Source organism: Narcine bancroftii, chromosome 2 (assembly GCF_036971445.1).
Source record: "Narcine bancroftii isolate sNarBan1 chromosome 2, sNarBan1.hap1, whole genome shotgun sequence".
In the NCBI taxonomy this organism is placed as follows: domain Eukaryota; kingdom Metazoa; phylum Chordata; class Chondrichthyes; order Torpediniformes; family Narcinidae; genus Narcine; species Narcine bancroftii.
In genome coordinates, this window is record NC_091470.1 from 49,813,241 (window position 1) to 49,832,554 (window position 19,314).

General features: G+C 42.8%; 1 protein-coding gene across 2 annotated transcripts in view; it reads right to left on the reverse strand.

Moving 5' to 3' along the window:
- Positions 1-16,998, reverse strand: part of spred1 (sprouty related EVH1 domain containing 1) — a 91,668-nt gene extending 74,670 nt beyond the window's left edge. Inside the window, exon 1 of one of the 2 annotated variants that reach the window (XM_069916642.1) lies at positions 16,920-16,998. In XM_069916642.1, coding sequence (XP_069772743.1) covers positions 16,920-16,930 — 11 coding nt within the window. In that variant the 5' untranslated portion in view covers positions 16,931-16,998. Of the gene's footprint in view, positions 1-16,370; positions 16,716-16,919 lie in introns of those variants that run through there. The other variant, XM_069916641.1, reaches the window with a different exon arrangement.
- Between the last annotated feature and the right edge of the window lie 2,316 nt (positions 16,999-19,314).

The following is a 19,314-nucleotide window of genomic DNA, read 5'->3' on the forward strand; positions in this document are numbered from 1 at the left end:
CCACAAAGCACATTTGCATAAATAGAAGTTAAACACATTAAAATATTAAGATGTATACAGTAAAAGTCCACAGTACACTATCGACATATGTTCTGGGAATTCAGGGCCTGATGGCTTGGGGAAAAAACTGTTGCCCAATCTGGACATAAGCGCCAGAGTGCTACTACCAGATGAGAGAAGGAAGAACCGTTTACGTGAGGGGTGTGTGGAATCCTTCACAATGTTTATTGCTTTTTGCCTGCATTGAGTGTTGTAGATGTCCTTCATGGTAGGAAGAGAGCCCCCAATGATCCTTTTCCACTGACTTCACTATCCTCTGCAGGGTCTTTTGGTCCAAAGTGGTACAGCTTCCAAACCAGGCAGTGATACAGTTGCACAGGATGCTCTCAATAAATGCTCTGTAGAATGTAGTGAGGATATAGGATGGGAGATGAATTTTCCTCCCTTTCCAAGAAGTAGAGGCACTGCTGGCTATGGAGCTGCTATTAAGGGGCCATGTGAGATTTTCCAAGTGCACTCCAAGGAACTTCATAATCTTGATGACCTCAATGGTCGAGTTGACAATGATCAGCGGAGAGTGGTCCCCCAAGGCCCTGCTGAAGTCGACAACCATCACGTTTGTTTTATTAACATTCAGATACTGTTTCTGCACCAGTCCATTAGTGACTGCATCTCATGTATGATGACTCCTCATTCTTACTAATAAGGCTATACAGTCTTGTCATTAGCGAACTTGATGATGTGGTTCGAGCTGTGTTTAGCTGCACAGTTGTGGGTCAGCAGAGTGATTAGCAGTGGACTAACCTCGCAGCCCTGGGGAGGCCTCCATGCTCAATGTGGTGGATTGAAAGTGCTGTGACCCATCCAGACTGCTTGAGGTCTCTCCAACAGGAAAGCAATAATTCAATTGCAAGGGGAGGTGTTCAGATCCAGCAGGCTCAACGCACTAATCAGGTACTGTGGTATGATTGTGTTGAACGCCAAGATGAAGTCAATAAACAGCATTTTCCAGGTGGGTGAGGGCTACCTGGAGGGCGGTGGCGATGGCATCATTCATAGAGCGGGTGGATCAATGTGAACTGCAGGGAGTCCAGTGACGGAGGCAGCCGGAACTTGATGTGCCCCATGACGAGCCTCTCGAAGCACTTCATGACCATGGACGTTAGTGCGACAGGGCGGTAAGTCATTCAGTCAGGACACAGATTACTTCTTCAGCACAGGGACAATGGTGGTGGCTCTGAAGCATGTTGGGACTATGGCGCTTCTCAGGGAGATGTTAAAAGATGTCAGCGAGAACATCTGCTAGCCGAGCTCACATCCCCTGAACACTGCTGGCAATATTATCTGGTCCAGCAGGTTTCCATGGGTTGACCTTGCCTAGCTGTCTCTTCACATTGGGCACTGCAAGACACTTCACAATCATTTGGAGGAGAGTTGGTCTTCTTCGCCACCACATCATTTTTCACCTCAAAATAAGTGTAGAAGTTATTCAGTGCATCTGGGTGGGGCAGGGAGATAAAGTGATTAAAGTAGCATACAGGATGTTTTATGAACTATGACATGATAGGCATAGAAATGTAATTCGGAAACTGTACAAATCACTAGAGAAGCTGAGAGTACTATGTCGTAAGCAGTTTCTTTGAATCAAGGATTTTTGCTTCCATTCCAGTTCTCAGCAACGGAAGATAATTGTGAATTATTTTCACATGCACTGGGATCACTTTTAGTACATGTATAAGCAGCTACTGTACAGACTTGACAGGAATGGAGTCCAGGCCAATGAAAAAGTCCAAGAAGAGTGGAAACCATGTTCTGCTTCCCAGACATGACATATTCACACATAATCAAACACAAAGCACACCAAGATACACTTTGACCACAAGCACACACAGTCAGAAATATAATCTTGCCTATATCCTTTTCTACCAATTTCCCTTTCAACCCTCTTGATTCTACCATATTTCTTTCTTGCTACCTCTACCCCATTTTCCAGCTGTTTGGCCAATGTCTGATCAGTAGTACTTTCACCCTTCAAGGATCTCTCCCAAATTGCCCTCATTCCATTCCCCACAACCCCTCCCCAACAGCCACACTGACCTATAGCCCAGAACCACCAAAACTCTCTAAGAAAACCACAGAAGAATCTGGCTGTCTGACAAATGTTCAACAAAGTTGGAATATTACATTTTCCACAGTGGTTTGCTCAGTTCAGGTGTATGATCCTGGAAAATGGGGGCAGAATCATGCCAGCAGTTTGGGAGGGTCATGATAGGATTAGTCAATACACATAGTTGATCCTAAACCCATCATCCTTCCATCTCCCACACTGGTTTGAAGTGTCGGGTGGGTGGGATATGCAGTGAAAACACAATTGAGGTGTACTGGTGTCAGGCCTTACTGACAGTTCAGGAAAGACAATAACTTGGGCACAAAAACTCAAATTATTCAGAAAGATTTGTAAGGAAAATTGTAGAAAAATATATGAAACCTGCTTACTGAAAGACTAGTAGAGCCAAATACTCTCACTTCACTGACGAGTATACTATGTTGAAAAGCCATATGTACAAGGATGAAGAGCTACTAGTGTTTAAAGTTTTCACTTAATTATCCATTTTTAGCCAACAAGAATGCGAGCTAAATGGTTCTCTTTTGTGGCATATATTTTCAAGACTCTACTCATTTTTGCATTTTTTGAAAAATAGGTTTCTCAGTCCAACAGGCCAGATGTAAAGAGTCCATGCCATCAAAATATATCCAATTAACCTACAATCCCTGAACATTTTGATAGCAAGTTATTGGAAATAATTCAATTACCATGATGTAAATACATATAGTGGGTACAGGGGAGGGAAATGAAGGAAACTCCCCACAAGAGTGAACCCATACTGGAACTCATATTTCAATTCTCGATGTTTATATTACTTTAGTTACTTTGGATCATAGTTGAAATCACTCAATATAATGAAGATGCAGAACTTAAAAAATGTTTTTGAAAATTTAAGCGCAAGTTTCTGATAAGACTCCAAAGCATGGTATATTTGAAAATGGTTTCCACGAACACAAAATGCACAAGCTGTATTACGTGAGCGTAATAATTAAACTCCGAAATCACCTCACATACACCAACTTTCTGAATTGGTTAAAAGTTCAAGAGGATTCCTTTTAATATCATATTCTATCCATGATGTACAAGAATCAAAAGTATGAGGTATTAAAGTACACTTCATTACCTCAGAAGAAAAATAAACTTTATGCAATACAATTTACTCCAGAGTCTGTTGTATTTTTTTTGTATATTTTATTTTTGGTTTTTTTTCAAAAAATATACAAAGTAACATTTTAAATATACAATATATTAAACTTTTTCTTGTAAACACAACAAAAACAAAATAGTCAATCCCTCCCTTCTCTGATTCCATACATACAGATCAGTTCTCCATCAGAGCTTTCATATATTTTAAGTATAGAGTAGAGTTGGGGAAACTATGTTTTTATATATGTTACTTTTATAACTTTTTTTTTCCTTTTTATTACTCTATCTGGGCCCCTATGTTGTCCACATACGGCTGCCATACCTTTACAAAAGTGTCATATCTGTTCTTTTTAAGTTATATGTGATTTTTTTTCCATAGGTACATTTTTTTTTTCCCTTTGAGACCAAGCTAAGTTTGAAATTCTAGTATTAGGAATATGAAAGTTCTTTCCAATTTTCAATTTCACTGTGAACCTAGAATTCCAACTTTCATAACTGTAAAAAAATTTTTTTAAAGCACCATAGCGGGGGGAGTTTAGTACTTTTGCAGAAGATTAGTGGAGCTGGAGGCAGAGGGATATCTAACATGAAAGGTTATAGACCAGCTCCAGAAATGGGCAAAGAAATGCAGATGGACTTTAAACTGGACAAGTGAAATGTCTTTTACTTTTGGACATATACCATTTCAAGACTGTTTTATTATATTTTTTTTATCATTTAACATCAATTTAATATTAAATCTTGTTGCACATTTTATATCAGTGCCCAGTAATCCATTAGGCCCAACACCAAAAGCTTAAATGAATGTCATTAAATCATTCCATGATCCTCATTCTTAACTTTGTTTAGACTTTTATTTCTTCTCAATCCCTCTCCACATCCCATACCCAAGCACATTGCAACTCCAGTATCTCATACATCCCTTCTTCTGCCTCTGCTCATCGTGCCATGGTCACCTCCACCCTATCACCTTGAAATGCCTTCTGAACACATCTGACTCTCCTTGGAAATCCTCTCCACAGCTCCTGTCTCATCAGTCAAATAGCCATGTATGTCTTGTATAATTTATTTTTATTTGTGCAGCATTGCTTTCCTTAACGATTATTTTCTTAAATGCCGACTTTCCAATACTTGTAACATTCCCAAAACAGCATATTTTGTTTTCAGACAAACAATTCATATCTGGATTGCACAATTCTAGATGTTAACATAACATAACAATTACAACACGGAAACAGGCCATTAGGCCCTTCTAGTCTGCACCGAACCAAACACCCCTTTCTAGTCCCACCTCCCTGCACAATGCCCATAACCCTCCATCTTCTTCTCATCCATATACCTGTCCAACCTTTTCTTAAATAATACATTTGACTCCGCCGCCACTATTTCTCCCGGAAGCTCATTCCACACGGCTACCACTCTCTGAGTAAAGAAGTTCCCCCTCATGTTACCTCTAAATCTCTGCCCCTTAATTCTTAACTCATGTCCTCTTGTTTTAATCTTTCCTCCTCTTAACAGAAATAGTCTATCCACATCCACTCTGTCTATCCCTTTCATAATCTTAAATACTTCTATCAAATCCCCTCTCAACCTTCTACGCTCCAAAGAATAAAGACCTAATCTGTCCAATCTCTCCCTATACTCTAGATGCTTAAACCCAGGTAACATTCTGGTAAATCTTCTCTCCACTCTGTTTATTAACTTCTAATGATCACTTTTATGGAACCATTCACACAGGAATCAAAAACTCACTGAAATAAAAGAAACATAAAAGCTCAGCACTTTTTTGAGCTCTAATAGTTATATGAAGCCAATAAAACATATTTGTTTTCATTCTTCCAAATATAATATCAATTTCTTCACAACATATTTCTATGATCTCAAAATCAGAACATTGTAGAACCTACAATAAAGAAAATTAAAAATCTAAAAGCTCAAGCCCATAAGAATCTACTCAGGGTGGGCAATCTTTTTTTTTTTAAAAACTCACATTTTACCTTAAGTCACACATGTCAAACTCTGGCCCGCGGGTTTTATATTTGGCCCGCAAGATCATTTCAAAAATGTATTAGAGGTGGCCCGCCCTGCAGCAAGAGCCGATGCTGTTTTTTAGTAATGTCACCCCCACCATCCTCCCCCTTCATTGCACATCCTTCCCCATTGTAACACGAGAAATTGTAACACAAGAAGTCTGTCGATGTCATCAGCTGGCAAGCCAGTTGGAAGGCTCCCCGCACAACCAGTCACTTCTCCCACCTGTCGAGCAGTGCGGCGGATGGGCGAGCGCCTGTGATTTCCTGTCGGCGCGACGGACATGGCAGGCTGCGCACGGCCCCCAGGCAGCGCGAGCCCCGCGGGGCTGGCATCGGACGGCCCTTCCACAGCGCGAGCGCACTTCTCCCGGTCGCCACGGCCTTCAGCGCTTCCACCCGCGCGGACCCCAGGGACGGCTGGTTCGGCCCTGCACGTGAAGAGAGAGATGGTGGCTGTCCGCAAAGGCTGATCGGCAGCGCGCTGGGCCTGAGTGGGTGGGCAGAGGGTGTAGGTGAGGAGTAATGGGCAGGGGAAGTTATGGTGGTGCGAGGGGCAGTTAGAGGGAGGGATGAGTAGAAGGAGGGGTGAATAGGGAAGAGGTAAAAGGGGAGGGGCAGGGAGAGTAGGGGAGGGGTGATTAGAGGGTGAGAGACGGGTAGAGGGAGGAACAGGTTGAGGGGAGAGGCAGTAGAGGGGCGTGTATAGGATGGGGTGGGTAGAGGCAGAGTGAGTGGAGTGAGGGGTGAGTAAGGTTGGTTAAAGGACTGGTCAGGTAGAGGGATGGTGGGTCGAGGGTGAATAGAGGCCTAGAGCCTGAGGAGTGTGCAGGAAAAGCTGAGTCCTGATGCAGGCCAAAATGGACACAGCCTGTGAATGCTGACTACATCTCCACAGGGACCAAATAGGTTTCCCTCAGGTCAAGCAAAGGGTGAACTTGAGCTACCTACTCCTGACCTGTAACATTATCCTCCTAAAGTTTAACATTACATATGTTGAAAGAAGAGAAAACATGCAGATGTTGTTGAAAATTTTCAATAAATATTTAGTTCGGCCCTCGACTTAGTCCAAGTTTTTAATTTTTGCCCTCCGTGAATTTGAGTTTGATACCCCTGCCTTAAGTATTCCCTATGCCATAAGTACTCTGTGATTAGTAAGGGATTGTTTATGGTGGTATGTGAGTGGAAAGAAAAAGTTTGAAAACCACTGTTTTAACCTAATTGACTCGTTATGTGCACTGTTTCATAACTCCAAAGGAAATGGGCCAATGACAATTTTTCTCAAGCAAAATATTTCAGTTACAATTGAGTCTAAAGCAGTGATTTTCAACCTTCCCTTCCCACTCACATACCACCTTAAGCAATCCCTTACGAATCACAGAGCATTTATGGCATAGGGAATACTTAAGGTGGAATGTGAGTTTTAAAAAAAGGTTGCCCACCCTGTAAAAGTTCACAAGGACATCACTTAGAGGTTAGAAATAAATCCGATCTCATATAGGTCTACAAAGGTTACATGCTGCCACTGTGCTAATTGTGTCCCATTAAATCCAATACAGTTGCTGGAGAACTCATCCATATGTTAAATTGTGTCTGTTGAAATGCCCGACAGACAAGAACAAGAGATTGAACTAATTATCAATATCGGACGAGATTGTCAGGTGGAGACAGCATTGATACTACACTGCTAGAGACCACAGGAGGAATGTCAGGATACTTTTTGACACAATGGACAAACAGGAACAGAATCATTCTTTAATGGAACAAATTAACATCTTATAATTAACCTCGAAACCAAGCTAAAAGAACAATGCAACCCAATGTAACTTTCAAGTAATGTGCGAGACTCTATCAAAGGATCGAAACGTCAGGCTGATGAGGGATAATCTGTATAAGACTGATCAATTTCCATGACAAACCAATCAAAGTGTGTGAATAACTTAGCCTGTAAAATACCCACCTCACTGACAAAAGGCAAAGGAGGAAAAACCCAACACCCAACCCAAACCAACAAATTTTCCCTTGCAACCGCTGCAATCGTGTCTGCCTGTCCCGCATCGGACTTGTCAGCCACAAACGAGCCTGCAGCTGACGTGGACTTTTTACCCCCTCCATAAATCTTCGTCCGCGAAGCCAAGCCAAAGAAAGAAAAGAAGAAGAATGTATTGCCGAATATGTAAAAATATGGATCAAAAAGGGTAACCTTGCTGCCTGTAATTTGAACAAGGTTCAATACAGAGCCGTTGTCATACCCACACTCCTGTTCGGCTCCGAATCATGGGTCCTCTACCGGCACCACCTACGGCTCCTAGAACGCTTCCACCAGCGTTGTCTCCGCTCCATCCTCAACATCCATTGGAGCGCTTACACCCCTAACGTCGAAGTACTCGAGATGGCAGAGGTCGACAGCATCGAGTCCACGCTGCTGAAGATCCAGCTGCGCTGGATGGGTCACGTCTCCAGAATGGAGGACCATCGCCTTCCCAAGATCGTGTTATATGGCGAGCTCTCCACTGGCCACCGTGACAGAGGTGCACCAAAGAAAAGGTACAAGGACTGCCTAAAGAAATCTCTTGGTGCCTGCCACATTGACCACCGCCAGTGGGCTGATAACGCCTCAAACCGTGCATCTTGGCGCCTCACAGTTTGGCGGGCAGCATCCTCCTTTGAAGAAGACCGCAGAGCCCACCTCACTGACAAAAGGCAAAGGAGGAAAAACCCAACACCCAACCCCAACCAACCAATTTTCCCTTGCAACCGCTGCAATCGTGTCTGCCTGTCCCGCATCGGACTTGTCAGCCACAAACGAGCCTGCAGCTGACGTGGACTTTTTACCCCCTCCATAAATCTTCGTCCTCGAAGCCAAGCCAAAGAAAGAATACAGAATGAGAGTCGGAGTTGAACTCATGTCATGTATCCCTTGCTCCCACCGGCGTAATAATTGTGTGACCATTGTGAATAAACTGGGTTGAATTCTCCATGGTTCTGATGTGGTTTTCTACTTCAGCTTGGCCAGACTTTAACAACCCATAATCTACAACAATATTAATACAGGGATTGCATTGGCATTACTTTTCCATGACATGGTCATTTTATAGAACTTTAAATAACTTACAGAAATTGCCATGCCCTTGAGAAACATACATAATGTAACAAAGGAGTACCAACATGCTGCCTAGATTTATCAATTTGATAGGAACTCTAGGAGCATCCCTGAAAAATCAAAAGCTGCAAATGCTGGAAATCTGAAATAAAAACAGAAAATTCAGGAAAGGAAACATAGCAGGCTACACCTGCAGAAGTAGAAACAGTTTACATTTCAAGGCCATCATAAATCTTGCTTGAAGATCAATACCAAGTACACTTTTATTACAGTAAAATCCCCATTCTCTGAAATTCAAGAAAGCCCAAGTAACTGGCCAAAAATAATTTTAAAATTTTCAAATAAACAAGAATAAATAAAAATTTTAAATTGTAAAAATAGATGTTCTTCGAAGAACACACAAACCCTTGGTGAAGGTGGGAGCAAACATTCAGCCAGAAGAACACTGTGGTCATGCCCCATCCATAGCAGCTGTTTGAATAGTTTCAATGAAGTTGTGTTTGAATAAAATGGTGTTACCCAGGACAATCCTGCTCGCCACTGGGGCAACTCTCCCAGTGTCTCCCTATACCTGCCTAGTAAGAGTGTTTATCTTTATTAGTATATTATTAAGGGTTTATCTGTAAACTTGGGGGTTAATTATGATGGCACAGCGACCGGGGTTCAGATTTAAATTTTGTAAGTTAGAGGAATTACCTGATTAAAGTGAACTTTACATAATTAAGGACTACAATACAGATTTATTTTTCAAAATTAGTTTTACATTTTGCACTGTCTTTTGCCTTTTAAACTGTTTATTCTTAATGCTAGTGTACGAATTGGAATTTGTAAGTGTCTCAAACACCCGGAAAATTTGCAGAAACTTTCCCTGGGTGCTAGGTACAGAGGGTACAGAGGACATTAAAATAGTTTTTTGGGGGAAGAAAAATCATCTTTTCTACAGAAAGTTTCTCCTTAATTCATATCAAGTAAATACCAGTAAACTTTAACAATTTTTTAAATTTAGAGATACAGCACGTTAACAGGCCCTTCTGGCTCATGAGCTCACCCCACCTAAATACACCCATATTACCAACTAACCTTGTAATTTTTTTGTAATGTGTGAGGAAACTGAAGCTCCCATTGGAAATCCCTACTTGCATAGGGAGAGTGTACAAACTCCATATAAACACACCAGATTTGTACCTGAGTCACTGGTGCTGTAACAACATTGTGCTAACCTCTACATGGAAATTGGTAAATATCAGCTAACCACATTTTGAAAGTATATGCCCATAAAACATAGGAGCAGAAATAGGCTATTTTGCCCATCAAGTCTGCCCCGCCATTCATTCAGGAGCTGGTCCATTTTCCTACTCAGCCCTACTGTCCAACCTTCTCCCCATAACCTTTGAAGCTCCAGCTAAACAAGAAACTATATTAAGAAAATCATGTACAAAATAATATTTATTCATGCATATAGTTTTTAAACTGCTAATTTGTATTAGATCCAAGAATCAATAAGTACAAATGCTGTATATACTTGTGTGCTAGTTGAATTTTGTGGACCAATTTCCAGGGTAAAATTCGGGGAGTCACCTATTACAGGCATACTACTTTTTTGACCACGACAAGTATCTGCGTTTTTTGGGGGTATTGAGAGCTCAGAAGGCCAGGAGAATGGCAAGGACCAGGTGATAAGTCAGCATTCAGAGTGTCAGGAGCTCAGATGGGCTTGTGGGTGACCCTGACCTACCTCAAAGGAGGTAGGTCTGCGCTGGAGGTGTCGGGAGATTAGATGGGAGTAGGTGATAAGTCCACATTTGAGGTGTTAGATGCATGGAAGGGCGGACAGCCAGGCCAAACATCACATCCCTGCTTTTATTTTTAGAATTGAACAAGTTAGACTTGTGGAATATTGCACAAATGACAATTATTTTCTGTAAATCACTTACCACATTCTCTTGATAAATATATTTTTCATGACAAAGTATTAAGTTCTATGTTAATTCTAGAAACTTTTTTTTTTGAGGTTTTTCAGTTGGTTGTTTTTCCAGACTCTTTTGTGTAGTCTTCCAAAGGCGCTATTTGCCTTGGCGAGTCTGTTGTCTATCTCATTGTCGATCCTTGCATCTGATGAAATGGTGCAGCCGAGATAGGTAAACTGGTTGACCGTTTTGAGTTTTGTGTGCCCGATGGAGATGTGGGGGGGCTGGTAGTCATGGTGGGGAGCTGGCTGATGGAGGACCTCAGTTTTCTTCAGGCTGACTTCCAGGCCAAACATTTTGGCAGTTTCCGCAAAGCAGGACGTCAAGCGCTGAAGAACTGGCTCTGAATGGGCAACTAAAGCGGCATCATCTGCAAAGAGTAGTTCACGGACAAGTTTCTCTTGTGTCTTGGTGTGAGCTTGCAGGCGCCTCAGATTGAAGAGACTGCCATCCGTGCGGTACCAGATGTAAACAGCTCCGAATCATGGGTCCTCTACCGGCACCACCTACGGCTCCTAGAACGCTTCCACCAGCGTTGTCTCCGCTCCATCCTCAACATCCATTGGAGCGCTTACACCCCTAACGTCGAAGTACTCGAGATGGCAGAGGTCGACAGCATCGAGTCCACGCTGCTGAAGATCCAGCTGCGCTGGATGGGTCACGTCTCCAGAATGGAGGACCATCGCCTTCCCAAGATCGTGTTATATGGCGAGCTCTCCACTGGCCACCGTGACAGAGGTGCACCAAAGAAAAGGTACAAGGACTGCCTAAAGAAATCTCTTGGTGCCTGCCACATTGACCACCGCCAGTGGGCTGATAACGCCTCAAACCGTGCATCTTGGCACCTCACAGTTTGGCGGGCAGCAACCTCCTTTGAAGAAGACCGCAGAGCCCACCTCACTGACAAAAGGCAAAGGAGGAAAAACCCAACACCCAACCCCAACCAACCAATTTTCCCTTGCAACCGCTGCAATCGTGTCTGCCTGTCCCGCATCGGACTTGTCAGCCACAAACGAGCCTGCAGCTGACGTGGACTTTTTACCCCCTCCATAAATCTTCGTCCGCGAAGCCAAGCCAAAGAAAAGAATTCTAGAAACATTACATTACATCTCAATACAATGACATTTCTTAATAGCTGTAGCTTAATTAATTGCTTCATTTTTAGTGTATAGGTCATTAATGTGCTCTTTAATGTGTCTTATTACCAACATTTTGTACCTTCATCGTTGATACTTAACACTCAAACTCTTGAGACACACATTATAGATCAATGAGCCACATGGGGCTTGCAAGCCCCAATTTGGCCACCCCTGCCCTAGTTGCTACCTTTAAGATAGCTTGGAGCATTCTGTGACTATACTCAATTTTATTTTACATTTTTAAAAGAGCCTGAAAGTTTTCCTCTTGCAAATGCTGTTCAGGAAAAATGATATATTGAGTTTAATAAATTATGAAATAGCGCATGCCCATTTGTTTCAAATGAATAGAACATTCAGCAATCACATATAGAATAATCATTCATTATAAAATGATTGGAAAGAGAATGGCATATTGTGAAAATCATGTAGAAAATGACATGCTAGAAAGATTTGATATCACAAAAAGCGTAGTATTCAAATTACATAAACATAATGGGTCATAGTCTTTAGTAATGTTGGATTGGGGTCAATTTTGGAAGGGAAGTGAGGGACTGCAAAGGAGAGGGGTAACAAATACAGCATCTTCAGTGGTACAGGCTACCTTGTTTAATTCAAAGTTTAAGTCCTTTGATGAACTACTAAAACCGCAGCGAGCCAATCATTATGGCCATTTCAAAAACATATTTAATATCTCTATATTCGCAAAATGTTCCCAAATGATTTCATGAATAAAATTATATCACTGTAAAGCAATGAGTAATAGGTTTGAAAGCAGTACCCTTGAGAATCTCCTATAAACATTTTTAAAGCCCATTTCAGAATGGTCATGCACAAGAAAAATTATCCCAAAGTCACAAAGTCACAAAGTCCCAAATTCTATTGCTTAAAGTTGTATTCTGGACTAAGAATTCAAATTAATCAAAAGCATTCAGAAAACAAGGTACCAACATTTTTTTCTGTATACTATACAATATTACACTAGATAATTTAAGCACCAATTGCTCCACATAAAATTACAGTAATGTTGTCCAAGAATTAAATTTTAAATATAAATTACAGTTTGACTAAACATTGCCTCCAAATCCAATGACGTTAAGAGGAAGGACAGCAAATAGACCGAAGGGTTGGGTCATGGGAAGTAACTTACAAAACCAAACTGGTAACATTATAAGCAGTAAAAGAGTTATTTATGGGCATGAGTCATACTACCGTTTTCATTAAGCGAAAAATGTTAAAATGCATCTTTCATGAAATATTTACTGTTGATAGCTTGCACGTCAGAACAACATTCTATGGGCATTTCTTTTAAAGCCAGATTGCAACGATTATTGAATAAGAAAGTGATTGGAGAAAAAGGTTGTTACAATACTTCTAGCAACTATGAAAGGTTAGCCTTTCATTCATGGAAATGTTAACCACAAAGCCAAGACCATCAAAGGTGGCAAAGTGGATTTATCATACAGCATTTGGGTAAGTTCATTTGATCTCAGAGAAGTGGTTTCAATCATTTGGTTCGAGTTCAAACAGTTGTTGCCCAAGGAAACTGTGTGTGCTGAATACTAAAATGTTCTTGCCCTTGACTCTTAAAAGACCAAATCTTTTCATTAGCATGTTTAAATCTATTGCATCTCTGAAGTGCATTTGGGTAACTCCCTGAAAAAAATCACCATTTCATTATTAAATATAAATCTCACAAACCATGCACTCAACAATGTCAAAGTGAATATACAAATGATCAGCAAGCATTGGCTACTGATCCTATGTTCACAACTTTTCTCACAATACTACACATTGGTAACATTCCATGGCCTTATGTACTGCCCCACCATGACTACCGTAGATTGGAAGAACAACACCTTATTTTCCATCTCAGCACCCTCCAGCCACATGGCATGAACATTGGCTTTACTACTTTCCATTAAACCTGCTTGCCTTTTCTTTCTCCTCCCCTTTTTCCTGTCTTTCCGGTTCTTTCACCCACACAGCCCTGCCAACACCACCCCCCCCCCCCCCCCCCCACCTTGTTGCTGCTGTACCCTCCTTCCTACTCTTTTGTTCAGACACTTGCCGGCATTTTCTCATACTTTGATGAATGGCTCAAGCCCGAAACGTTGGTTTTGCCTTTGCTATATAAAGGACACTATTTGACCTGCTGAGCTTCTCCAGCATTTTGTGTTTTTACTCCATCCACGGTGTCTACAGAATTTTGTGATTTACTTCTGTGTTGTGTAGTTACCAAATTTTTTTTAAATTGTTCTTGATAATTTTGCAATAAACTGAATTCAAATGGTTAAACAATACAACATTACATCAAACATTGAAGAAATGGACATTTATAATGAATTCAGAGACTAGGCATGGTTAGAAAATGAATGAAGTACAGTAATACCATTTCCAAAACATATGTTCTCTTCTTTAAACTTCATTACTTCACAAAAAAAACACCACATGCACTCATATCTTCTTCACACAAGACCTTAATGCTAAATTTTACACTTTTATCTACAATTTAAATCACTTTCACTCCAGCACCTAACACCACAGATTTGGAACAACAAAATCTATAAAAAAATTGTTGACTTTAAATAGCTACAATTTAAAAAAAGGTGTTCTACAGGTTTCCTGAAATGGCACCAATACATCACCAAACCACAGCACCTGTTCAACAAAGAGGATATCTACAATTCCTTCCATTTCCAATACTGTTCAGCCTCTGGTAGCAAAAGTTCCCCCCATGATTCCCCCATTGCCTGTAATTTGCTAATTTTCAGAAAGAGAACAAGATTATAAAGGCTAGAGATATTTTGCTAATTTATAAAAACATTTGTAACAAATTTGCAATGCAGAATGTTTTACTGAATATGTAGGAAATCAGTTATGTGCAATACAATTGCAGTTAATTATGCCTCAATTTGTAAACCTATGTTCATGATATTGAACATGGTATAATATTGTACTCTTGAGGGCAATTCACTCATCTCGAGTTACAGATTCAACTTCGTTACTATTGTTAAATGGTTACAAAACAGGAGACTGTCTGGCAAGACCTGTCCCACTATTGGCTCTCTCCTGCACCTCTCATCTTACTGTGTAATGCGAGTGAATAAAGAGCAGTGAATGGACAACAGGTATTTTCTGAATGGGGTGATCACGTGACAGCCGCACCTCCCAAGCTAATATTTCTCACCGCGTGAATGTATCCTGCAAAGTGTTCTCCTTTCACACGATTCTCCACAACTAAGATTTCGAAATGATACCATTGCAAACAATACGGATGTGACAAGGCCAGCGAATAATTTAAGTATTGCTTAAAATGAGTCCCCTCACCGCAGCTCGAAAAGAGAAGGAAAATGACACATCACAGGATTTTTTTAATGAATGAAAATGCGATAGGAAGAAAAGAATGAGCAAAAATTGTGAATGAGCTCGTGATGGGTCATTACAGAGCATAATTCTACCGACGAAACCGCGAGGGGTGAGCGCAAGAGAATACAAATGCAAACTTAATCTAACCAAATTTTAAAAAACCGAATGTATAGCACACATGTGTAGGCAAGGCACAGGATACGCCTACAAATAAATGCAGCCGAACATTATTTAAAATAAAATAAAACCTGCCCAACGCCCAGCACGGTATACGGACCAGATCCAACTAGGCGGTGGGGGTTGGTAAGGTGAGGGGCGGAGGGGAGGGGCATTGGGAACGTCGTTGATCCGAGGGAGGTTGGTGGGTGAGGCAGAGGGGGGGGGGGGGGGCGTGGGGGATGAGGATGGTATGTGAGTGGGGAGAGGGAGGGGCGTGGGCGGATGGGGAGTGGGGATGAGAGGGAGGGGAGTGAGGAGGGGATGCAGGATGTGGAAGGGGATGAGGGGAGTGGGGAGGGGAATGATGGGGAGGGGGTGGGGAGTGGGGGAAGATGAGGGGGAGGGGAATGGGGATGAAGGGGAGGGGAGTGGGGAGGGGAAGGGAATGAAGGGGATGTAGTGGAGGGGAATGAAGGGGATGTAGTGGAGGGGAATGAAGGGGATGTAGGGGAGGGGAATGAAAGGGATGTAGGGGAGGGGAATGGATGAAGGGGATGGAGGGGAGGGGAATGGATGAAGGGGAATGGATGAAGGGGATGGAGGGGAGGGGAGGGGAGAGGAGGGGAGGGAATGGATGAAGGGGATGTAGGGGAGGGGAGGGGAGGGAATGGATGAAGGGGATGTAGGGGAGGGGAGGGAATGGATGAAGGGGATGTAGGGGAGGGGAGGGGAGGGAATGGATGAAGGGGATGTAGGGGAGGGGAGGGAATGGATGAAGGGGATGTAGGGGAGGGGAGGGAATGGATGAAGGGGATGAGGGGGAGGGGAGGGAGTGGATGAAGGGGATGAGGGGAAGGGGAGGGGAATGGATGAAGGGGATGAGGGGAAGGGGAGGGGAATGGGGGTGAGGAGAGGGATGGGGATGAGGAGAAAGAGGAGATGAGAAGGAGGGGAGGAGAGGGAAATGAGGAGAGGGATGGGGAGGGAGGGGTGTGGAGGAGGAGGGAAATGGGGAGGAGGAGAGGAATGGGGAGCGAGGGGTGTGGAGGATGAGGGGAAAGGGAGGTGGAGAGGGATGGGGAGCGAGGGAGGGGCATTAGGATAGAAGGGAGGGGCGAGAAGGATGGGAGCATTCAGGAGGGGCATGCAGCAGAGGAAAGCGAGAGGATGGGGCAGAGGGGAGGGGCGTGGGGGGTTAAAGAGGGTGCTGCCTCAGCATTTATGCAGGGCAGTGTCCCTTCCGCCGGACTCTGGGTGGTAACCCTGCGGCGGGGTCGTGAGGCGAGCATCGGTGCGGCCAGCCGCCATCTCGGCTCTGGTTTGTTTATTGATGCCTTGATGTAGTTCCCTTACTCGGTCTGGTTCGCCTCCTCGCTCATCTTTCAGCGACTTGCGATCATGGCCACGTTAATCCTCAGCAGCATCCCCCGGCCCAGAAGACCCCATCTTCATGTGGCGGTCGCCGTTCCTGCTCCCCGTCCCCGGCCGGGTCGCGCCTCGGCTGCTGGTATCCACATCACACCGGGGAAGGGACTGGGGCTTGAGGGGAGAGGGTCTGGGGAGGACGCGGGCCGGCACTCGTGGCCTGTCTTCAGTGACCTGACCCCGGCCTGTCCGCTGCCACTGCTCCGCACCGAAGCTCCATCGCGCTCTCACTCGACTGGAAGCGAGAGGGAGGAGGAGGAGGGGGGGCGGGGGGCGGGGGGGGGGGGGGGAGGGAGGAGGAGGAGGAGGAGGAGGCGGGACGCTGAGCTGTCTCGAAGGGGGAGGGATGGGGGCGCTGGCGGAAACAGCGGCCGTCACACGTACCCTGGGAAACCCGTATCGCTCCGCCGCTCCTGCAACAACAGACCCTGCTCACTGATTTTCTCCCCCTCCCGTTCTCTCTATTTCTTCTCTTACCCCGTGGGCATGTTGGTACTTTTTCAGTAGATCCAACCCGATGGAACGTGTGAAGGGGCAGGAGTTGCTCTTTCTTTCAGTGCGAGCCGAATGGAAGTAGTTCTTCGCTCTTTCCCACTGGGAGCGCGCAGTAATTTGGAGGCACCCACTCGGTGAGCTGGCCGTGTGCCAGAGCTGGGGAGCATGGCCATGCTGAGATGGGGAAGCCCGTGTGCAGGGACAGTCACTATGTCAATCCAAACTTCAACAGTTAAAAAAATAACCTGTCGCTTTTTTTTAACCCTCCCTAACGCATTTGCAGTCTATTTAATGTGCAACAACTACTTCTGTTGTAGTTTAACGCATGAATATTTTATGTGGACCTCTGAAACAACCTTGTATGAAAGTCTTTTTAAAAACCCAGAAGGATCAAGGACTGCTGTTTATTAGCCAGAAGCTTTGAGTATTTTTTTGAATCAAAAATAGCTTGTTCTGATTTAATTACAACAATCTTAAACTACGACAGAAACGAATTTCTGAATGTGGAAAGACACTAATTATATTTGAAACTTGATATTGCCTTTTTTTTTCAAAGGATGTGGGTTCTTCCTTTCAGTTCCCTGCATGATTAGTTCCTTTTCTAACAGAGGATTTTTTTTTAACCACAGACACTGAGTCAAATGTCAAACATCACAGCTCACATGCATTTCCTTGCAAGCGGTTCAGAGAGGTTTCCTGACCTGTTATCTGGGAAATAATGAGTAAATTCCGCAAACATCAGCGTTAGGTCCATGGTTTTTCATGTTAATGGTTTGGATGATGGAATGTAGGCAAATTTGTGGATGATACCAATAGATAAGTGGAGGGGCAGATTGTGAGGCAGGAGGGAGTCTAAAGAGGGCTTTGGACAGTTTGAGAGAATGGTCAAAGTGGCGACAGATGGGATACAATGTATGTGGACTTTGGTAGAACCAGCATATTTTCTTAACTGGGTGGTGAATTCAGAAAGTGGAGTCCAAAGTGACTTGGGAATCTGAGTGCAGAATTCCCTGAAGGTTAACTTGCAAGTTGAATTTGTAGAAAAAAATGCAATGTTAGCTTTCATTTCGAGAGTACAGGAGCAAGGTTTTTAAAGCCTTGGTCATACCAGATTTCAAATATTGTGAGCAGTTTTGGGCATCATATCTAAGGAGGGTTTTGCTGGTGTTGGAGAGGATCCAGAGGAGGTTTGCAAGAATGATCCAAGGGATGAGAGGGTTCACGTTTGGCTTTGGGTCTGTACTTGCTAGAGTTAAGCAGAATGAGGCAGGGGTCTCATTGACAAACTTGCATAGAGAGGATGTGATGTTTCCAAAAGTGGGAGTCTTGGACCAGGTTGAGAGGAATATATCAGCCATGATTTGATTGGCAGAGCAGACTTAATGAGCTGAATAGCCTAATTCTGCTCCGACGTCTTAAGGTCATATGGTCTTATTAAGCGATATGTTTGATGGTAAATAATGTATCAATGCTTTAAAAAAAATATCCAGAAGCCCACAGCGTAACAAAATATTGGTAATTGCAGACATTAGAATTAATAATCAATAAATATCAGACTATTCTAAATCACTTTCCTTCTGTTAATTGTTTATTTCACCTTTGAGTTTCAGAACATTACTTATTTTGATGGTCTCTTCTCATGCATTCGTTATTATAACCATGTCCACTGAATTTTGTTCTTCCTGTCTTGGTGAGCACATGTCATCTGCAACATGTATCCATGGCAAAGAATTTAAAATCAAAACAAAACCTTTACATTTGGAAATGCTGTAGATTGTCCCATGAAATGAATTGTAAATTGAATTATTTTGAATCCATTTCATAACAAGAAAATATTTCCCATGATATTCCTTGCAGAGCATCTTTGATGCTCTGATTTATGTTTTGAATAATACACAATTTATTTTTACTATATTAAGGATTCATATTGAGATCTGTGATATCTATGGGGTTGAAATATTGAAAGATGCGAGTGGGTAATAGTATGCTTGGTTTTTAAAAGTGGGAACATTGTTGAGAAGTAGGATAAGTTTGAAAGAGACTATTGCTTCAAAGTTAGAAAGAATTAAATGAGTTAGAAAACTGTTAAATCTTCATTTAAATATTGTATTCTGAACACATAGAGAGCTCAAAAGGGAAGTTCAGGGGAGCATTGAATAATGGAGCTAACAACTGAAACAGGCCCTTTGTCCCAACTCACTCATGTCGACCAACTTGCCCATTCTGAGCTAGTTCCATTTGCCTGCACTTGGCCCATATTTCTTTCATCTATTCCTATCCATTTATATGCCCAAATGTCTTTTAAATGAACTATTCCACCAAGACCACCCGCAACACCTGATTTTCTGTCTGGGCACTCTCCAACCAGATGGAATTT